The 22,549-nt window shown below is 41.9% G+C and overlaps 1 protein-coding gene across 1 annotated transcript in view; it reads left to right on the plus strand.

Moving 5' to 3' along the window:
• ino80db (INO80 complex subunit Db) overlaps positions 1-22,549 on the plus strand; it is an 84,348-nt gene that overhangs the window by 14,411 nt on the left and 47,388 nt on the right. The window contains exons 2-4 of the mRNA XM_048598691.1: positions 7,750-7,996; positions 12,748-13,556; positions 21,956-22,064. Of these exons, the coding sequence (XP_048454648.1) occupies positions 7,779-7,996; positions 12,748-13,556; positions 21,956-22,064 (1,136 nt within the window). The 5' untranslated portion in view covers positions 7,750-7,778. The remainder of the gene's footprint in view (positions 1-7,749; positions 7,997-12,747; positions 13,557-21,955; positions 22,065-22,549) is intronic.

Consider the following 22,549-nt stretch of genomic DNA (forward strand, 5'->3'; position numbering starts at 1 on the left):
CAAAGGCCCAGCAGGTTAAGGATGTCAGGACAAGTCTCTTTGAGTAAACAGTTACTTGTGTGCTACCACAATCCAACAGTTGGAGTCAGGTTTCTTGAGATCATTGTTTTATTTTCAGATGTTTCGAGCAAAATTGCAATACTTAAACTGCTCAGGTAGAAACTAACCTGAAGTTTTTTGGATTATCAGTCCCATAGTAAGACTGACTCTGCCAGTGTTAGTCATTTCACTTCACTTCACTTCACTTTACTGTTGATAGTGTCCCTGTCAGCAACACTTAACCCTTCCAAATGCATTTGTATGTTTATTAAATTCCAGGGATTTCCTGGGGGATTATCAAAGTTTATGGTTCACGCAGAAGCCGTTGATCCTTCTCGTAACCTAAAGAACAACCAGTCTTTCTCATTATTCTCTTTGATTCCCAGGGATTTTTGGAATGTGTGGTGGGGAAAACTGGAGCTGATGTTTAACTCTGCTGGTACAGATTTTATAACATCGGTCGTGGTTTGGTGAGTGAAAGTATTTCCTCCAAAGGTTTGGGGCTCAGGTCTCACTCAAGACGTTGAGCACAAAATCTCAACAGATGCTTCAATGCAGTCTTGAGGGAGTGAAGTGTTGTTGGATTTGAGTGATGTTCAACCAAGACCCTGTCTGTCCCCTCGGATTGAAGAAAATACTTCACTATGTGACTTCAGAAAAAGGGCAAAGGAGTCTTCCCTGGCCAATATTTATCCTGTAACCAACATGACTAAAACAGATCAACTGGCCATTATCACGTGGCTGTTTGTAGGGCCTTGCCATGTGCAACCTGGCTGCTACCCTTCCAAGATGAAAACACTCCCCACGCTTCAAAGGTACTTCATCGGATGTAAGTAGGTCTAGGTCATACTGAGGTTGTACCAAAACCACACAATTAGCAAATCTTCCTTGGCACTGACCAGAATTTTATTTTTTATAAAGCTGCTGGGTGAGGGAAGAGTGAAGAATGGTTGATCTGGCTTTTCTAAGTTTGCTTCATTTCTTCAGTTTTTATATCCTTCGAGGTCACGGGCAGCTCTCTCTCCCAGCTGTCATGCTTAATAATGTGTGAGCAGCACAGGCAGTTAGAACAAAATTTGAGTGCTTCAGGTGTTTTAGTTTAATGGTGAAGAGTTGTGTTGTGCTCTCAGGAACCACTGCCATTCTTTAACCCATCCTATTCGGGTAACAATCTTTTTGTTTTCCTTCGAGCAGTACTTGGGGCTGACTGTATGTTGTCCCACTACATTGTATTTCTGCTTCCACCTGATGCATCGTTTGGATGCAATGCTGTGGTGGATCTTCATTCAACAAAAAGAAATTGTTTATACTGCAACATTAACTTGGTAAACATGCCAACTAGCTCTGCAGGGGTGTTATCAGACTAACTTGATAGCAGAAGAACAAAAGCTTGATCAGCTAGAAACTTCTGAGTTACTCGGATGTTTCTCACATTCCGAAATTGCATAAATATCGCCCCTTCCACATTTTACGTCAGCTGTGATGAAGAGTCATCTAGACTCAAAACATTAGCTTGCTGTGTCTCCACGATGTTGCCTGACCCGCGGTGATTTCCACATTTTTCGTTTTTGGTAACTTCGGAGGAATGTCAGGAGACAGGAAGAGATGCATACATTTAGTGAATTTTAGAGCTCTAGTTTTGATTTTTTTTTTCCATTTGCCTGTAAGGAAGTTGGAATGCCACTCTGAAAAAGAACTGGTGGTTTTGTGACAATTACTGGGACCATGTGCTGCTGCTGCACTAATACTTTTGTACTCTGTGGTTTCGTATAACTTTTGCTAGTGTTACCTCACATATTTTCAACAAAGCACAGAGATTTCACGTAGTCAAGATTTGTTTCACTAAAATTTCAGCAAAATGCAATGGTCAGACCTACAACTGAATGATTAATTCAGAACTGCACTCTGAGATTCCAGCAAGCCACTTGATTAAGGGCAATTAAGAGAGGCAGTAAATGCTAACCTTGCCATTGGCACCCAGTGACGTCTCCTGAATTGAAACAAGCTGAGGTTTTGTGCTCAAATCACTGGTGAGACTTGAACTCACTGCCACTTGATTCAGAAGTGAGGGTGCTACCACTGAACCATGGCTGACACACAAAGTTTGCAGCAGAATGGTTTAGTGCTGTCGTCAGGGACGTTCTTCGTAGTACTGTTAAAAGTTTATTTGCATCAAAGTCACAAGTTTATCAATCTGATTTTGTTCTTGAATAAACAGCAGTGACAACACCAAGGGACTAACTTGTTGAAACTGCCAAGTTCACTATGGTGGGGACCACTTGAATTTACATCAGACAGGAAGTTGGACACTGCAGCAATCCTATCAGCTCAACTGTGTGTGTCTGTCTGTCTGTCTCTTTGGTCACAGTGCACTCTGTAGCAGACATAAGTCAATTTTTGCAGTGATTTGATTACTATTTACTCCCTAAGGCATATTTTTAACTGTTGTGCTTTAGCTTAACTGCCAGAAGAAGTACAATCAACCACAAGCATTTGTACTTTTAATTGTTGCTAAACAATGACTTACCTTTGAAATAAAAGCCTGTGGATTCATAGAGGAGAAACATTTCCTTCCTTAAAGGTGCAGTGCACAAGTTTAAAAAAAAATTAAGGGAAGGCTGGAGAGAGATTGTAGAGTACATAGGAGTTGACAACGATAGAGATGGCATAATTTGACTAAAATGTGAGGGTAGGAACTCCAAACCCGATATGATCGGGGAGACAGGAGTAATGAGTGAGCAGGACAGTGTGCCACTAACGGAGTTTGGAGTGAACTCAAGTTTACACGTGCAAGTTGAGAGACCAGCTGGGAGGATTGGAGATGCCACTGTCGTGAAATGATACTGTGAGCATCAGCTGGGCTCAGTAGATGTTATGGAACTGGAAGTCGGCAATTGATGTGCTACGTGGTGTTAAATGAGGGCAATTGACGATCAAGTTATGGCATTGGAGGGGAATGGTGTGATCCATCCTGTCAGAGGCTGCAGAGAGTCACCGTCTGGGTTGCCGAGAGTATAATTTACAAGTTTGATAGAGGCCGCTTTATGACTGAATAGAGTAGGACACTTTATTACATCATGGAATGTAGACTTCCCTGGCAAGGTCAGCATTTATTGCCCTTCCCGAAGTGTCCTTGCAAAGAAGTCAGAGCCTCTTGAGCTGTACATGTGGGAATTCATAAACTAGTCACACCTGCCCTGGAGATGTTTGTAACATAATTAAAAATAATTGTGAATACATATTGAGTCCAACTTCATTTGTTAGTTGAGCAGATGTTTGTTTGTAACCTGTAACTAAACAAATTGTTATAAATGTGTGTAAACATTGGCTTCAGTTATATCTTTCACTTCCTGACCTTGTGGGATAAAACAGACAATATTTCATTAAATAGGCAGGTGAATTGTGTGATTGACTGTTTATATTGGTACATATCTTCTATGGGCTCCCGTTATTAACTGATTCTAGTAGACCAAGATCAAGGTTTCTGCTCCTGATCGCTATTTGTTGATACTTGCTGGAAAGTTGGTGCGTGGCAAGTACAAGATTGGGTTGGCATCTAGTGATGAAAGAAATAGAAAACACGAAGGGGATCTTTTCTGAGTCATATACAACACAAAAAAATGAGAATTTCCTCTACCCCAGTAGATGCTTGTTCTCATAAGCTAATTCATCTGTTTTATCAAAATGTTTTCCTCTTGATTTTCTTGAGAGGTGTTGGCCACAGTTTGATGGATAACACCCCATGCCAAATAAGTGCTGCAATCAGTAGTGCTGTCTTTCAGATGAAAAGACAAACTGAGGCTTTGTCTGACCCCTCAAGTGTAGATAAAAGATCACATGGCACTTCATAGGAAGTGGAGTAGGGTACCTAACCCTGCTTTGTTCTAGCTAATAGTATTTTCAGCCAGTGTCACTAAAGTATGTGATCTGGTCTTTATATTTCTGTTTGTAGGAGCTTGCACTGTGTTACGTATACGTAGGCTGCTGTATTGTCTTCTTTGCAACAGGGACTACACTTAGTACTTTTCAGGCAATGGAAGTACTTTGAGATGTTCTGAGGTTGAGAGCTGATATATAAATGTCAGCTTTTTCATTCTTGTCCTGTGACTGTCATTATTTTGCTTTGGATCACCACAAGATAAGGAAGCTAGTGGTATTGCACTTGTACTGGGCAAATTCACAGAATTCTGATATCTTATGTGCGTTAAATTGTTGAATATCGAGCCCAGAGAGTTAAGGTACATTAAATTATTGAATACTGAGCCCAGAGTAGCTTCTGAAGAAGATTGATACTGGATTGCAGCATTAACTGTTTTTCTCTCCACAGATGCTGCCAAATCTGTTGTGTTCTTCCAGCATTTTGTGTTTGTTTCAGATTTCCAGCATCGCAAAACTTTGCTTTTACCAGAGTGTAACCACTGCAACTTGACCTCAAATGATACCACATCTTTGAATAGATTTCTGTATCTGAGATTAAATCAGCATCTTGTCATCATGAAGTACTATTAAGTGGCAGTTTGTAAAACAAATCTTAAATTAAGCTTTTGTATCTTAGTTGATTAAATATTGAACTTTCTCCTGCAACTGTTAAATATGTGCACATATTGAATGGCTGTTATGATGGAGCGACTCCAGTATAATGGCTGTTATATTCCTTGCAATAGCAAAATTATCATCTTTGAGGCTCCTAAGTGGAATTACTAAGCTTTGAGCAAAATTACCATAAGCAACTGGTATCACGTTCCCAAAACAACCTTTTCAAAGTTCAAATCTTTCTTTGGAGCGGCTTAACTAGCGTCTTCTGAAAATGGTACTGCTGAGAGCTTTTGGCCCCCTCATGCCTCAGGTAACTTAGCTGTTCATAACGATTTCAGTAAGGTCCAGTGCGCACATGAACACCTTGTGCTACGTTTGCTTGAACTTGGAAAAATGGCTTGCAAAACTTCAGTGCAAGAGTCAAGTCTTGATGGTTAAGGAATTCAGTGGCTGTTAATGTACAAACAGCTATAATGATGTCCTAAGAGGATAACACAGTTTTTGTACAGAATGGAAGTATTTGGAAAGAATAACTTGTATTTATGCAGCCCATAGCACAATTTCAGGACATCTCCAAAGCTTAACAGTCAATGAACAACTTTCGGAATGCTATCACTGTTGTAACTCAGCATCCAATTTGCACACAGCAAGCTCCCACAAATGGAAATGATGACAAAGGTGATCTTTTGTTGATACTGACTTAAGGATAAATATTGACTAGAGGTCAATCAGAAGCGGTTTCTTGCTTCCGGTTTTGCCATTGGACTTCTCGCATTAAAAACTGTGATTTATACGTTCACCGTTGTTTCCTGTTGCAGTGACAATGCCTGTAATTTAACAGAGGACTGATCAGGCAGGAGGTGAACATGCAAAACCAGGGAGAGAGAGATCACTGCCCAGAAACATTGCAGAGAGCGATGCCAATGGCATAATACATGTGAAAAAAGTAGTGACTCCAGAGACTCAATCACCAAATGGTTGTGTTGTGTTTCCAGTGATGACTAAATACACACATGTTACATGTGTATGTTCATCTGCCCAGAATGTGCAGGCTTTTCTGCACATGAGAAGTACATGATGTATAAATTATATATTTTTAAAAAGGTATGATGTGTGTATTTGTATGCAATGGGATTTAATGAACCTACTTTGTGAATAGCATTTGTCATGCATGGCACACTAAATGTAGAATTTTGTATCCTATTATGGCAAATATGTTTTTTGCCAGGAGTTGTGACACAGGTTGAGCAGTATAAGAATTTGAGCCCTTCTAGCCTTGGACACATTGTCAGTAGACCTATCAAAGAGGTTTCAACTCCGATAAAAGTTCACTTTTCATGTTTTCAAGTTACAGAACAGAAACGTAGGAAAGAGGTAGTCCCCTCTTTTGCCAACATCCTGACTGGGTAGTGCGTTTTGTATTTGTAGTTGGAGGGGACAAAAGGGATTGTAGAGGCAGTACCTTTTCAAAGGGACTTTAAAGATAGTTGAACTCTCGCACATTCCAGAGAGGATGCTCCCAATCTAATACAAAATTAAGTACGCTATTATCCAGTCCATCAACCATTAGTGGCTGTATTGAGTCAAAGGTGTTTTCTAAAATTGGTACATGTCCTAAAATAACCTTGCTATGATTAGGTAACAATTTGTGTTGGGTGGCACTGTTTGTAGTTCACAAACAACACATTGAAGGTGATAACTTTGTCAAAACTGTTCATATTGGAAAGTTGAAATGCTGTATCACTATAATTTGTGTAATCCACTATCCTCTTGTGCTCAAATAAAATGTCCATTTATATAGTGCCTTACTCACCAAAATATCTCCAAGTGCTGACTGCAGTGAACTGCTTTGTGAAACATGACTGTATATAAATATTGACTGAGATGAATGAAGAAATACCTGGTGAGCACCACCACCTTTCCCTGCTCCCCCCCGCTGCCTTCGTGGGACAGTGTTTGAGGTGTTTAACTGAGTCATGTTGATGAAAGTAGCCGAGGTACGCAACTTCATATGTGCACACAAGTTGAGTACAGCATGCTTTTGAAAGGTAGGACTGATGTCCATTTCACTTCAGTAAAGTCGAACAGGCTTTTAAACTGTATCAAACTATTAAACGTGACCTGGGATTAAGGCAAGTTGTCAAGTGTGTAGTGCTTCAGAACTGTTGAGACATCCTAAAACTGCAAACATTAAAATAAGAATGAAGCCTCCTCAGTCCTACCTTCCCTATTCAATACATCGATCAACCATTGTTTTTTTTTGATATGTTGGATTCTTGACCATAGAGTTTCACAGTGAAACTAATGTTAACCCTGCATTGAACTGAGAGCACCTGACCAATCTTGTGGATAACTGTTTCTCCCCATGTTATTCGGAATATTCTGGCATTTAATCTCAGCCAGGATAGCTGGTGAGAGTCCAGACCGACTCCACTTCTAGCTTGTTAAGAAGGAGGGTGCTTAATATTCTCAAACCTTTGGTATCACCAAGACAGCACAAAGCACTTTACAGCCAATTAAGTATTTTTGAAGTGTAGTTACTTTGTAATGTAAGGAACATGGTTCGTGTGCAGCCAAGTCCCACAAGTGATAAATGACCAAATGATTGTAATAGTTGGGAGACGAGTATAGGTTGAAATCGTGCCATGATATGATTTAGATCTATTTCAGAGGGCAAGTGGGACCTTGGTTTCATAGCTCAAATAACCTGTTACCTCTGACAATGCAGCATTCACTTGCTAATGAAACTGCCTGGATTTTGTGCTCGAGTCCCAAACATGCTCACTCAGCTGACCGTGTTACAAGCTGAGGATGGCTGTAGTTGAGTAACAAAGAGAGAATAGGAATGCCTGGGGTTTCCTGCTTTTGGTCACTGTCCTGTGAGATCTACTCATAGCTGCACCTGTTCAGATGTCAGGTGAGGACAGGGTGAAGTATACTGTAATTCCTGTGTTAGTGGGTGAGTCTATAAAAAGTTAGTGTTCCAAGTATATCAAAGGTGAGCAACTTGGATCGGCTGATAAAGGGCTGTAGATGTCCATGGAGGCGCGTCTTAGGGAGAACACATTGGTGGGTGTGCATCATTTTCCCCCTCCGATTGATGCAGTGTTATTGCCCCGACTGCACTTCTCTTAATCGCAGCATGCATCTGACACTCTGCCCTTTTGTCTATAGCTGATGTTCACAAGGAGAAGAATCACGTGATGTATGAAGGCAAACACATACACTTCTCAGAGGTCGATAACAAGCCATTGTGCTCCTACAGCCCCAAGCTCTGCAAACAGCGCCGACTCAACGGCTACGCATTCTGCATTCGCCACGTTCTGGAGGACAAAACTGCCCCTTTCAAGCAATGTGAATTTGTAGCCAAGTACAACAGCCAGCGGTGCACGAATCCTATCCCAAAATCTGAAGACCGAAGGCAAGTCAACCTTTTGAATTGGGTAAACAGTGGGAGGCCATAATTTTAAACATATCGGTAGTCTGGAAACTGATGAGATTGAGTATAACATTGCTTTCAGACAGGACTGTAACCGTTTAAGGTGATGATTTACCACTAGCATCATGTAGATGGCAGTTGCGTTTAGGCAGTAAAGGCTGGATCTCTCCGGTGAAGCCAGTGTACTGTGAGCAAGTTAAACAAAATCAGCCACACAGTTTTATTCCTTGTTCTAACCAGTAGAAGGTAACATTGGACAAAGGTGTAAAGATGATGTTCATCATCTTAATGTGGGTTCCCCATCTGGTGAGTTGAGTTAAAATTAGTTTCTTCAGTTTCTCAGACTACATAGCATCAATGCTGTTTTAAAAAAAGGTTCAAGTGAGGTAGATAGAATCTGACTTTATTTACGTGCCAATGTTTGTAATTATTTCATTGGTAGTGAGGTTCTGCCACTATGTGATCTGTTTGTAATCAAATTATCACAAATCCCCTTTTTTCTTTTGTCACTTTTTATATGGAACTGTGCCTAACCACAAGCAGTGGCGTCGTTGGTACAGTGTTTCAATTCTGAGTTGTGGGTGATGTGAGATGAGAAAAGGTGGAAGTCTTTTTATTTTCCTGTTGAGCAAGGCATGAAAAGAAGATATGCTGTTGAAGCTTTTTGTCTTGCATTCAACAGGACAGAATTGCAAGATAACAAAGCTCCAAGGGGATATCAGTTTGTACTGTCGAGCAAATGGACGTGTCAAGGCATTGCCTTGGAGAATGTAACAGGAAGTGACTGCCCTCTGAGCCTTTTTTCAAAGTTGAAAAAGGCACAGTGCCACGCTGTGTGAGAGAACCCACATTCACATGCAGGACCTTGTCTTTTAACCACCAGAAAGGACACGTCCATGCATTGAACCTTTTAAACGAGAGAATGGTGACTACCATTTGGTGAGCATTCCCCCGACATTGCCTTCACTAACTAGAGTCCATTTGCCAACAATCAGCGCCGCCTTATGCTGTACAAGCTGTTTAAAACAGAAACACGACAGGTCTGACAGCATCTGTGGGGAGTTACTGTTTCAAGTCTGAAATGATTCGTCTTCAGGACTACAGATTTCCAGCATCCACAGTATATTGCTGCTTTTCGAGTATAAATTTTCATTCCGTTTTTGGAGTTTGATATTCTTGTGATTGTGTCCTGATGATTGCAACACGTAAAGCTTGGACATAGCGATTTATTTTTTCACAACTTGAATATTCCTGAACTACCAGGTGACCATATTTTCCTCCTCTTCCCAAGATCACTGTTAGTGCTGAGATAGTGTTCCACAAATATTTTAGGACGTCGCGAACTGAACTTTAGGGGGTGCTGTACCATGCTTCCCATGCCTTTCCTGGTACAGTTGGTAAACCAGCAGATGGTTCACGGTGATCTATGTGTCTGTTCTTTGCTGTAGCCATCTCATCATAACCAAGATCAGTTTCACGGTCAGAGTTTAACAGTAAGGGATGGCCCACTTAAGAGAGATGAGGTAAACGTTTACCTCGGGGTTGAGAGTCTTTGGTATCCCTACCTCAAAAGGCAGTGGATGCACAATCTTGCACACTCTAAGGTCAGAGGGCATAATCTCAGAATAAAGGGTCTCACGTTTAAAATACATGTGAGGGAATTTCTTCTCTAGGGGTTGAGAATCTCTGGAATGATTTACCACAGAGCAGTTGAAGCTGGGTCATTTAAGTATATTTAAGGCTGAGAGATTTTTAATCTGTCCGGGAACCAAGGTTATGGGGAAAAGGCAGGAAGTACTATTGATGACTATCACATCAGCTATGATCTTATTGTGTGGCAGGCTCAAAGGGATCAGGAACCTACCTCTCGTAAGTTTGTAGGAAGATATGTGGGCAGAAACTTATAAACTTAAGCCAATGGCTGGTGCCGTCGGTATGGACGGTTCTTGGTGGTTATGGGAATTGTATGTCAATTACTTCCCCAGTGCTTCCTTGGAAAGCTGAAAGGAAGTAGTTTCCCCCAGGAATTTTGAGTCAGTAAAGATTTGATCCAATCGAATCTCTCAGCACAGAGCCAGTTTGTCCCTATGGGGCTCCTTGACACAACTCAGCAAGTTGAGCACTGATACTGCTCCAGGGATCCCCATGGCAAATTTAATCATTCTTCATATAAATTATAAGTTGAGCGCATTGGGTCTCTGCTGATTGAAATTCAGAAAAGTTAGGGCTGATCTAATGGAATAACATCATGTTCTGAGGTGGGGGTGCTTGGCATGATAGCTGCTGACAGTATGTTCACGGGGGAGTCTTGAACTGGGGGCACAGTTTCAAAATAGGGAATCTCCTATTTAATACAGATGGTGCTTAACCTTGGAATTTCTCTTTCCTCAAATAGCAGAGTTTGAATTAGTGAATATATCCATGGTTCAATTAAACACGTCTGGATCTAAAAGAGAGCCAAGCGTTATGGGGAGCCAGCAAGACACACAGGGAATATCCATGATTGAGTTGACCGCTTGAGAGGCAATTCCAGTGTATGTGTTCTTGCATTTAAACAAAAGCACCATGGCCATATCTTGTTTCCTATAGGTGGAGACATATTCTGTGTTGACGTGCCAGTTCATTCTTTCACTGGTCAAATGAGACAGGCTGACAGTCGACACACTGGCTGATGGATTGGTCCAGTCTATTAATTGACAAGTTTATTCTCACCACCTACTTGAACTCCACCTTGGACTGCACTTCAACCTGCAGAATGAGAACTGAAAACTTGCAGTGGCAGCAGTGATGGGGAATTGTCTATTAGGGAAAGAAGAGATGGCAAGGGCAATTCATAAACAGTTATTGAGGGAACCCTGCCCCCCCCCTCCCAAAAAAAGAGGTTTGCATCTGTTATAAAGCCAATGTTGCCCTCTGTGTTTGGAATTCCATTTCAAGTTATGAGATAATGGCCTCCTGCAAGGCTGAAGTGAATTTAAATCTTGCAAGCATTCCTGTAATTGTTTTTTATTTGTTTGATAACATGTAAGCTATAGCTAGTAGCAGCAGTAAAAGTCAAAAGTGAAATCCTAATATTACTGAGAAATAAAAAGCCTGTTTCTGAGGAAAATAACCGTTTGCCTGGAGTAATGGTGAACTTGACAATTAGCTATTCTGAAGTAGAGATCATGCACTGATCTCTCATATTGAGCAGCGTGTCCATGCTTTGTGATTAACTCACTCCTGAGAGATCGCAAAACTTGGAGCAATTTATTAATCACAGTCTGTCATTTCAGTCCTCAGCAATTGGCGGAGCTGAGAGTTTTGATTGGACCACCACATGTTTAATCTGTGTCTGTTCTTCACCTCTAGTCCACTGCTAGCTAATAGGGCTGGCCCTCTGCCTCTTGTTTTACCAGTACATGAACACCATTTTACAGTTGTTCAGCTTGCAACACAATTCTACCCATTTTATTTTGTCCCTTTCACCTATCCTGTTCACGCAGATCATGTGAATACCCCAATGGTGCTTTGTTGAAAACGTTTCTTGCATTGATGTCCACACCTACACTGTACCACTCTGTCGTGCAGCTCGAGTGTCAGTGCTATTTGCATATTCATCCACCAGTATGTAATTGCACCTTTCTCCCTGCTTAACTCCTCTCAAAGTTGCAAAGCATATAGAGAAGTCTTTCTTTCCCTCGTGTTCTGGAGTTGCTTATCCAAGGTCGTTCGTTGTCCATGTTACTTCTATATTACATAACACATTTTAAAAGGATTAAATTTTTAGACCAGCTTTTCTACCTCCCAGGTTTTCCCCATATTCAGCAATGCCTCACTCTCCTGCAGGATTTTGCAGATCTTTCTGAATGGGGGCCTTCTACAAATGCTAGCGCACTTCAACATTGTCCCCCATTTTAGCTCTAAGTAGACACTTGAAAATAATATTGCAGAATTATTTTTCGGTCCTTTGTTTGCGGCAACAAAAATAACATGTTAATGAAGTAATGTTATGCCAGAATAATATAAAACTTTTGCGAACACAAATGATGTCCAGGCAAGATTTCCCTCTTGCTGAGGAAAAGAAGAAGCTGAGTTGTGACATGACACATGAGTTCAAGATTATTAAGACTCAGAATTTTTTTCCATTTGTGCATTTGTGGGCAAATCCATATGTGGGGCCATAAATCTAAGACAGCTATTCATCAGTCGAGCAGTGAGTTTAGTGATATCTTTACCTAGGGAGTGTTGAGACTGTAGGACCACATATATGGAGTGAACAGCATAGATAGACTGAATGGGAAGCTGGAAGCACATGAGGAGGAAAGGCACAGAAGACTACATTGATGGAGTTAGATGAAACAAGATAGGCAAAAGTTAAATGGGCCATATATCCTCGTACAGACTTGGTGGACCCACGTGGCTAATTTCTGTATCATTTCTATTATCAAGTTTGGAACCTTATCCAATTCATAAAACTCTCTAGCCATGACTGAAGGCAGGAGGAGAGAATTGTGATTGTATTCCTGAATGTTTTCCATAATTCAAGTGGATACAACAGGAAACTTTCTCTCACCTATTGCTGCTGAAATCTCAAATGAGAACTAAGCGCTGTTGGAATATTTATATTCAATGATAACATGGTTCTGGCCCCAGTTGTTGGAGGATATGGGAGCTGACCGGAAGAAGTGTTGTCCTTGATGTTTTATTGGTAATTGCCTTGCTGTGCTGATTGTTTCATCCTTCTCTAACAGATACTGCAACAGCCACTTGCAAGTCCTTGGTTTGGTGCCCAAAAAGGAGAGGAAGAAAAAGAATGAGCAGCTAGAGGAGGTGCGTCCCAGACTGCACCCTGATGCTACCATGGCAGTCAGCCTGGCAGTGCCCTCGCTGGCCTTGAAGGCAGCAAATGGTTTGGATGGGCCCACACGATCCCCGCAGCGGCCCCGACTGACGCTCCAGTACCTGGAGCACGAGCTCGACGATCCATTCGCTTTCCCTGACGATGATGACTACCTGCTGCGGAAAGGGACTGTCAAACGGAAGCTTCAGACCAAACTGGCTCAGAATCGGCAGCAGCAACGACTGCTGCGAGAGCCTGAGACATTCAGACTGCAATCAGAGCACTTTATCCCACATACTGCACCATCACGGCTGCTGTACCCTGGCACTCCCCCTCTCTCGAGTCCCCCCCGACCCGCTGGACTTTCGCAGGGCCTGCTATGCAAACCCCCTCCGCCTGCACCCCCAACTCCCAGCTTGCCGCAAGCATCATCCCATGGCATAGTTACGACAACGCCAGCCTCGCACTCGCCAAACGGAAAGGCCCACCGGTCTGCCTCACCACCACAGCAGATGCCATCCCCGGCACAGCCAGCTGCGACCCTACCCCCACCTGTCACCGTGGCAACAGACTCTCCCCGGCCTGATGTCGTTGTCCTCAAGGCTTCAAGATCCACGCCAGTCTGCAGGCAGCGGTCAGCCTGTAGGAACAGGTTACAGAGACTAGCAAAGCTCTGTGCTGAAAAACAGCTGTTGCACCGGGATCTCTTCCCACATCTAGGTAGGAGTGTGTGAGATGTTTAATGATCTACTTTTGCTAAAAATGCAACCCTTTATCATGTCAGTCAAGTAATTGCTTGGGTAACCAAGTTGAATCTGTGAAAAATGAGCGGCACTTAATAAATTAAGCCAAGTTCTTGTGTCCCTATGACAAAAACAGTATGGGTACTAGTTGGCCTGCAAGCGTCACCTCAGAACGGAGGTTATAACTACCAGGAAAGATTAAACAAACTGAGGCTCTTTTCTCCACTCAGGATAGGGCTGAGATGTGATCTTGTAAAATCTTTCTGATTTTGAAAGGATTTAATGGGTATATGTACAGAAAAGGTTCCCACTGATTTTTTTTATTTTTGGAGGGTTGGTTGGTCTGGAATAATTACCATTTAAAAATATTTACTTGGGGCGGCACAGTGGCTCACTGGTCAGCGCTGCTGCCTCACAGTGCCAGGGATGCATGTCCTCTTCCACCATCGGGCAACTGTCAATATGGAGTTTGCACATTCTCCCTGTATCTGTACTCCAGTTTCCTCCCACAGTCCAAAGATGTGCAACTTAGGTGGATTGACCACGGGAAATGCAGGGTTACAGGGATGCAGTAGGGGGTTGGCACTGGGTGGGATGCTGTTTGAGGTCGGTCTGGACCCAATGGGCCAAATGGCCTGCTTCCACATGATAGGAATTCTATGATAGATCCAATAAGGAATTCAAGAGAAACGTCTTCAGTCACAGTGGTTTAAATGTGGGACTTGCTATATTATGCAATGGTTTAGGTGAACTGACTAGATATGTTTAAGAGGAAGCTGGCCTTGTACATGAGAACGAAAGAAACATAATATTGCTGAAAAAGGAGTTGCATTGCTAAAACCTTGAAAGGCTTTGGCTGTACGCCTCTTGATCAACAAGTTTGAAATTCTGCCACTGTATGACTGAAAGGAAGAGAAGGGTTATGTAAATAGATGAGCTGAAGAAGGATACAAGACTGGCATAGAGCATAAACACTGGCAGAAAACTGTTAGGCTGATTTTGTGCTGTATATTCTATGTAAATTCAAATGTTTCCTTTTGAATTGATTTGCTCCTCCCAGATGCGCTGTCCTCTGTTTCTCACCTTCTGCACTCCATTGAAGATGTCAACTTCTGAATATAATCTGGTCCCTAAAGTGCAGTCTTTTTACAAATGGCTACCATTCATGTATTAAGACGACAAGTGAGGTGGTGGTTGAGATGTTGGGGATGGGGTTTGGGGGGAGGGGGATGTGGTGCATCTCAAATGCTTAATTTTGTTCACATCCAACACCTACCCCAGTGTATGGCTGGGAGTTGGAAACCTGGTTCATTTTACCATTGGCAAATACCAACTTTAGAGAGATGGAAGAAATTCTGAATGTGAAGGCCAGAGTAGGGGTACTGATGATGGAGCAGTGACAGTTGGAGATGTGCAGAAAACTAGAATTAGATGAGCACTGGTATCTCAAAAAGGTTGCATGGTGCGATCACAGAGATGGAAGGGATGAAGCCGTGGAGGGAATTTTGAACCAAGATATGCCTTTGAAAATTGAGGCGTTATTGGCCCAGGAACCATTGGAGATCTGCAAGCACAGGTGCTAGGTGAACAGGTGGCTGTTACGATAGACAAAGAAGAGTTTTGATCCAGCTTACATTTACGGAGGGGGTTAGTTGTATGACTGGCAATGAGAGCATTGGAATGACCAAGTCATGAGTGACAAGTCGAAGCAATTTACTGTCAATGTGTTTCTTCATTAATTTTTATTTTCTTCACTTTTTTCTTCCTCACCTGTTTTATCCTGTGCCATAATTTATTTTCTGATAACCAGACAGACGTTGCCACCACAACCCACTTTGTTTGTCCACAATTTGTGTTGAATTGTTTGTGTTGTTTGTACGAATTGCAAATAGTGTTTCCTTGTTCACTGTTAATGGCCAGAGCAAGACAGTGTGGCCTGTCAGAGGTGTGGCCAGTTTGCCACGGGGTGACACCTCATGTATAATAGTGATTCCACCATGTGATTTGTTCTGACAGTGTACTGGCTTTTGTTTCAGGATGCAGTGTTCAAGTGAAATCTTCTTTTTACACAGCTGTTGGGTTGAAGTGTATGCTTTTTCACAGGGTATGGTTGAAACAGAAACCATTGCGTAGTTTGAGGGAACACTTTATATAAATATTCAACGCAGAAGGTTGTCCAGGATTCTTGTGTCAGATTTGGCACAGGCACAGGCACAAAAGGGCTTCTTCTGTGCTGTAAATGCTTGTACTTGGACAGACATCACGATGTGATGGGTAGAACATGTTTGAGAAGCTTGTATGTAAAATATAATCAGGTTTCTTCTGACAAAAACACTTCTGATTAGCCCGTTGTTGCCCATGAGACTTTATAGTGTGCGAAGTGGTCAACACATCTGCTATGTTGCAAAAAAGAAAACGTCTTCATTAGCTGTGAAATGATTTGGGACTTGCTGAAGTGTGTTGTTATAGAACCTTTTCATCCTGATGCTATTTGAGAAAGCGTTGAAAGAGCTGACGCTGTTGTCAGAAGTAATAAGTGGCAGACGTTTTAGAGAATATTGCATTCCACACTTACGTGCTTGTGATAAGAATGGCAGTAATCAGTGCTGCTGTATTTTTGTTTGGAAAAGTTAAAAGCATGTTAAATGTGAGCTCCTTCATAGGGAAGCTTTTCCGTGAATGACCATGGGCAATGCAGTCCATGTTGACGGGGGGGGAAAGAAACTCGTCTTTTGGTGTTTGCCATGCCTAATCACATTATACCAGTGCCCTTTTTTTTTTCTTACCACCCATTTTGTGGTAGTGGAGCCAATTTTGTGAAGTCACTTCATGACGGACAGTCAAAAGCTAAATGCAGAGCTGTTTGGGGTAGCGGTTTGCACTGTGGCTTAAGCGTGCATTCTTCTTTTCAGATTTCCTACCTAGAATAATAGATGAAGCGTTCGTGGCTTGAAAGATAGTGAGTGGAAGCAGATCCAATAGCAACTTCCAAAAGGAAACAGAATGTACATTAAAAAAAGGAAGAGAATTACAAAGGCTTTGGGAAAACCATAGTGGGGTTAGGACTCTATGGATAACTCTTTAAAACGGATGGCACAGACATGGGCCAAATGGTTCTTGCTGTGTGACATTGCGATACTGCTGAATGTAATTAATAACAAAAATCAAAACTTCTTAGAGGTGAAAGAAGGAAAAATATTATCTCCAAAGGTAGGAAATAGTAAAATCTCCACGTTAGGATGAGTCTTCATGAACCAATGGGTTGTAAAATACTTAGCAATCAGCTGCTGACTTGAGCAAGAAATCCTTCACCGTACTAACCTTGCAGATGTGACGTTTAAGTCATGATGTTAAATTGAGATCTTGCGGTTGAAAGCAAAATATCCTAAGGTGATAGTTGAAGCTAAATAATGGAAATCTGCCTGATGCCCTGGCTGATAATTATCCCCAAATCAAGATCGCTTCCAAAAAACTGGTTCATCCACTGTTTTTAGGATCTTGCTGTGCGCAAATTAGCTACTATGTTTCTGACACTGCAACAGTGATGACATTTCAAAACTATTTCGTTGACTCTAACGAGCTTAGGGCATCGTGAGATCATGAAAGGTGTTATTATTAATGTGTTTATTTTTGTGACTGGCTACGTTTACTGTCGAACTGACCTTAATGTGTGTTTGAAGCATGGAAGCCCCATTTGGCTTCATGCTATGGTTTTGTAGCACATTTTCTGTACATATAGGTTAACAGCGCAGAAACTTAGTGAACAACAAAGTCACGTGAGATGGCAACTGCAATTATTAAGTATCAGTAACTCTGGGATGCAGTAATCTCCCCACTACAAGGCAGGTGCCCATATCAAGCATAAGCCACACTCTATTCTAGTCAGAGTTACAATTTCCAACACGTTAAACATGCTGAGGTCTCTAAGTCCAATAGGTATTCCTAGGTTTCAGTGTAATAAAGGAAGATCTTTTTGAACGGAGATAAGGAGAAACTTCTTCAGCCAGACAGTGGTGAATCTATGGAATTCACTGCCACACAAGGCTATGAAGGCCAGGTCATTGAGTACATTTAAGACTGAAATAGATAGGTTCTTGATTATCAAGGGGATCAAGGATTACAGGGAGAATGAAGGAGAATGAGGTTGAGGAACTTAGCAGCCATGATTGAGTGGCGGAGCAGACTTGATGGACTGAATGGCCTAATTTCTGCTCCTATGCCTTATGGTCGACTCCTTTAACACAGCAACACTGTGTTCAAGCAGACAGTAACTCCAGGGGTTAGCGTGTTATTAAGAAAATAAATATAACTCTGGTCTCTGTGTTAAAGGAGGGAATAATTTTGTGTCCCCAGTGTAGATTCAAATCCGACAGGATCACACTGTGCTATTAAAAGAAATTATCACTCTTGTGTCATCAAAACAACTAAAATATTAATTTGCAGGATCAGTGTGTGAGCATTAAAGGAGACAGTACTTCATGGACAGCGTGTTAAGGGTTACAGTAACTAGCAGGGCAGTGTGTGTTTCAGGAGACAGTAATTGAAGAGGCCAGTGCCAATGAGGTAGGATGAATAATTCGGTTGATATGGTAGGGAATGGTTTAGGTTGGGTCCAGAGGTAGAGGAGACGGATGGTTGCATCAGTAACCAATATTGGGGGTGGGGGTAGGAGGGGTGTGTGTGTGTGTAAAAGGCTTGGGGAAGACTATGTATTTAATAGTATAATGTCTGAGTAGCTATTTTACCTAATTCCATCGGGACCAGATGAACTTTCTGAATTAAATAGAGACTTTTGGAAGGGTCCTAGCATAAAGGAATTATTGTGTGTAAAATAAAAAAAATTTCCATGCAGTTCCTTTGGAGCATGCTAACATGGGGGCTTCTCAGGGTCCCCATATGAAACGTTTATCTGTATGATCAGTGCCTGTGTGGGCAGTAGAAAGTCTATTCCAAATGACTCTTCGCAAGTTTTGAAGGAGACTGCCTCCACTAATACACTGACGTCATCAGTCTGTGTGTTAGGGGAAAGGCTGGTGTCTGGCGTCTGCCTGTTTAAATGATAGAGAGATTCTCTTGATCAGTGCATGAAAGGAGAGACATGGGGGTCATTGCAGTAAAGAGGTTAGTCTCTCCGTTAAAAAGAGACAGCACCTCTCAGCATCAGTCCGTTAGAGGAGACGGTGACAAATGAGCAGGCCTGGTCAGCACCCCGTATGATATGCAGTCAGAGACAGCGTTAGATTCACTGGAGCTGAGTGAAATTAGTTTTTGCTGTGTTACCGAGAGAGGAACAAGCTGTTAGGTGAGTCTCTGTTGAGTGTTTAAAATTTTTTCTGTTCTTAAATATTAATGTTGTATACAAATTGGTAAATTTAATAAAAGATGCAAAGGCAACAGAAGTAAGTGGAGTAATATAACTAAACAAATCAAACCGACTAAGGATGACAGTTCAGGTGATGTCAAGGCAGCGGCAAATGGGAGCTCATGGGTACCTTTTTGATACCCGAGGTGAGACTTTGAAGTTCTAACAGCTTCAGCTTGGTGTTTGAGCTGGGACAGAACAGCAGACAGACATCCATCAGGGAGGGAGACTGTATCTGGATACCTTATACCAGCAGACAGTCACACCACTTATGATACGGTCTTTTGATTTAGTCATTGCTCAGGGATAGGAGGGTGTTACTGTGAGTGATGTTGATTATTAGACCCATAGGACAGAAATGCAGGGGTGTCAACCTCTGTAACTGACGAACAGTGTTGAGCTTCTTTCAGCCTGTTTTGATGAGAGTAGGGTTTGCATGGTTGATGGGCAAACTTGACAATGCCACGATGGTACAGGAAGCTGTTTGAGTGGAGGGCAACAAGGAGAATAGTAATTGTTATTATAATGAGGGAGGATTGACACTTCTCTGTAGAAAACAGTGAGAGTTTAGACAGCTGTGTAATCTGCCCAGTTCCAGTCATTTACTCAGTGCTGGAAAGGAACTTGTAGTGAAAGGGGTAGGATCCAATGGCCATGATCCATGTCAGCACCAACGGCATAGGGAGAACGTGGAGGTCAGTGTGTTAGAGGAGACAGTGATGAATGAACAGGCCTGGGTAAGAACCCCTGGTGCCATGTGGTTAACAAGCTAGGAAACGTCCTCTGAACTGCCTCCAATGCATTTATATTCCTCCTTAGATCGGGAGCTCAAAACACAAACAGTCTTCAACAACTGGTCGCACCAACGCTCTATATAACTGGAAACGTAACATCTTCCTTTTACATTTGATTCTCTCATAAAGGATAGCACCTCAAATCGCCGCCGTGAATATGTGCTGTGCCTGCATACTAACATGCTGTTAGCCCACAGTTCCCTCAATTTGCTTAGTACCTTCCCTCATGGTTGTAATTTTGTCCCAGTTTTTCTCTCTCCTCCCAGGATTTATAGCTATCACTGGAATATTTGTTGTATCCTCTATAAAGTGAAGACAGAAGCAAAATATTTGTTCATTTCAGAGCATAATCTGCTATTAATTTTTCATTCTCACCCTCTAAAAAGAACAAGCTTACTTTACTTATTCTATTCCTTTTTTAAAATATCTGTAGAAACTCTTGCTATGCATTTTTACATTTCCAAGCTAGCTGCTTCTGCTCATACTCGAATATTTTCCTACTGATTAAGCTTTCACTTGTTCACTGCTGTTGTTTACATTCTGACCAATCATCTGACTAACTGGGCTCTTTTACGGTTTAAAAGAGTGGGGTGACTTGATTGAAGTGCAGAAGATCTTGATTGGTCTTCAGTTGGATGTTGAAAGGATGGTTCCTCTTGTGGCGCAGCCTAGAACTAGAGGGCACAGTTTGAAAATTAGGAGTCATTGTTTCAAGACACATGTTGGGAAATCTTCTTTTCGCTGAGTTTTGTGTGGTTCTTTGAAGCAGTCTACCTCAAGGTGGTGGAGATAGGGTCATTAAATACTTGCAAGACAGAACCAGATGGATTCTTGTTAGGTAGGGGAATTGAGGGTTATTGGGATAGATCTTGAATGGTGGGGCAGACTTGAGGGGCAAAAGGATCTACTCCTATTCCATGTTTGTATGTACTAACTCTTGGGACTACTGTTAAAGGACACAGTAACTTGAGGTCAGTGTGTTAAGGAAGATGGGGACTCTTCAAAGTACACAAGGCTACTTAATATGGTAAGAACCCATAGTGGTGGGGTAGTATTTTTGCGTGGATAAGCTTATGTCTAACGATTGTAAACCAAGTTGGGTTAAAGGGGGCATTTTCAGTATGACAGCATGTAATTAGTGGAGTGGCACAGGCATCAATCCTCAGACCACGATTATTTACAGTATATATTAAAATGTTGGATGATTGTTTTCCAGCATATAGGGGGGAGGGCAAGTAGCTAAGATGGCACGAAGTCTGCATTGGGATATAGACAGGTTGTGTGGACAGAAACTTGACAGTTGGCATATTATGTGGGATAGTGAGGTTGTATGCTTTGGCAGCAAGACTAGAAGAGCCGAGTATGATTTAACTGGGGGAAAACTGCATCACTGAGACTTGGAGGTGGCACAGCATGAGCCACACAAAGCTAGCGTATATGTTCAGTGGATGAGGGGAAAGGCAAATGAAAAGATGGCTTTTATTTCAAAGTAAATGGAGTATAGAAGTAGGGAGGTTTTGCTAAAACTACGTAAGGCACTAGTCAAACCACAGTGACTTGGGTCTGCGTGTGCGTTGAAGGGTTAGAAAGTCTGAGGATCAGTGATGATCTCTAGGATCTATTAACGTAGTGGGTAACTTCAGGAATCCATGTGAATGAAGACACAAATGCACAGGGTCGGTAGCACTTGAATCGGTGTGTTAACGAGGACAGTAATACTCTGGGTCAGTGCAATAAAACAGACTGACTGACTGTCTAGGGCTCAGTATGTGCGTTGAAGTTGGTGTAATTCTAGGGCTCTGTGTGTTGAAGGGGACAGCGTCCTGACAGTGCAGTGTGTGTCAGTGAAAGCAGTTGTTGGTGTGAATAGTATTTCTTGAGATGAATGTTTGGTGTTTGATCAGATAGTTAGACTTCATCATAAAAGGAGGGCAGTTGCTATTGGGGTCAGTTTGTGCTGTTAAAGGAGCCTGAGACTCTAGTTGTATGTGGATAAGGAAGATTTTTGTTCTTTGGGTTGTGTGTCTAGAAACTCTTTAAGCGTCACACTTTTGTTTTCCATTTTTTTAAAAAATGATTTAGGGTTTTCCCTGCACTACACCGGGTGTTAATCCCACATTTCCCCTTCAATATCACTTGGAAAACCTTTCCATGGATCTCCAGTATAATGCTTTGCATCCTACCTTGGGTTCAATGAGATGACATTCTTCTTGTCTACAGGGCTAGACTGGTCTGAGGACAGCGAGGAGGAGGAAGAGGAAGATGAACGTGTGCCTCCTTGCCAGTATGCGTGGACGTTGCGGGACAAGTGGTCAGCTATTCGTCCCGAGTGAGTACCATCTGGGTAATCATTCAGCAACATGAGGGACTCCTGGTCTGGGAATTGATAACTTGACATTTTAGGCCTATTTGAAATTTTTCAACTGAACTAAACTCTGTCAACTTGCCAATGACTTTGATTGGCTACGCGCACATTTTGAATAAGGAATAAACTTTTGATCTCCTTGAGGAGACTTCATAAGCAGAAATCTGGTCTCCATAGGACCAAAAGGAAAGAACTACTGAAAAATTGAGCAATGTTCCTTGTAAATCTACAAGACAGAACACGTGGAGTGATCAGCAAAGTTGTTAGTGTAAGGGGGCTTTATTGTTGAAGACGTAGAAGTCTGTGAACTGACCTGATTGACATTTGGTGGGGAGGTTTCTGACAACCATAATATGGGACAAAATACATGGCTACTTGCAGGGTAATTGAGAAAAGCCAATGTGGTTTATTAAAGGAAAACATTGATTATTTAGTTTGCTTGAAACTTC

Source organism: Rhincodon typus, chromosome 7 (genome assembly GCF_021869965.1).
Source record: "Rhincodon typus isolate 14 chromosome 7, sRhiTyp1.1, whole genome shotgun sequence".
Classification (NCBI taxonomy): Eukaryota; Metazoa; Chordata; class Chondrichthyes; order Orectolobiformes; family Rhincodontidae; genus Rhincodon; species Rhincodon typus.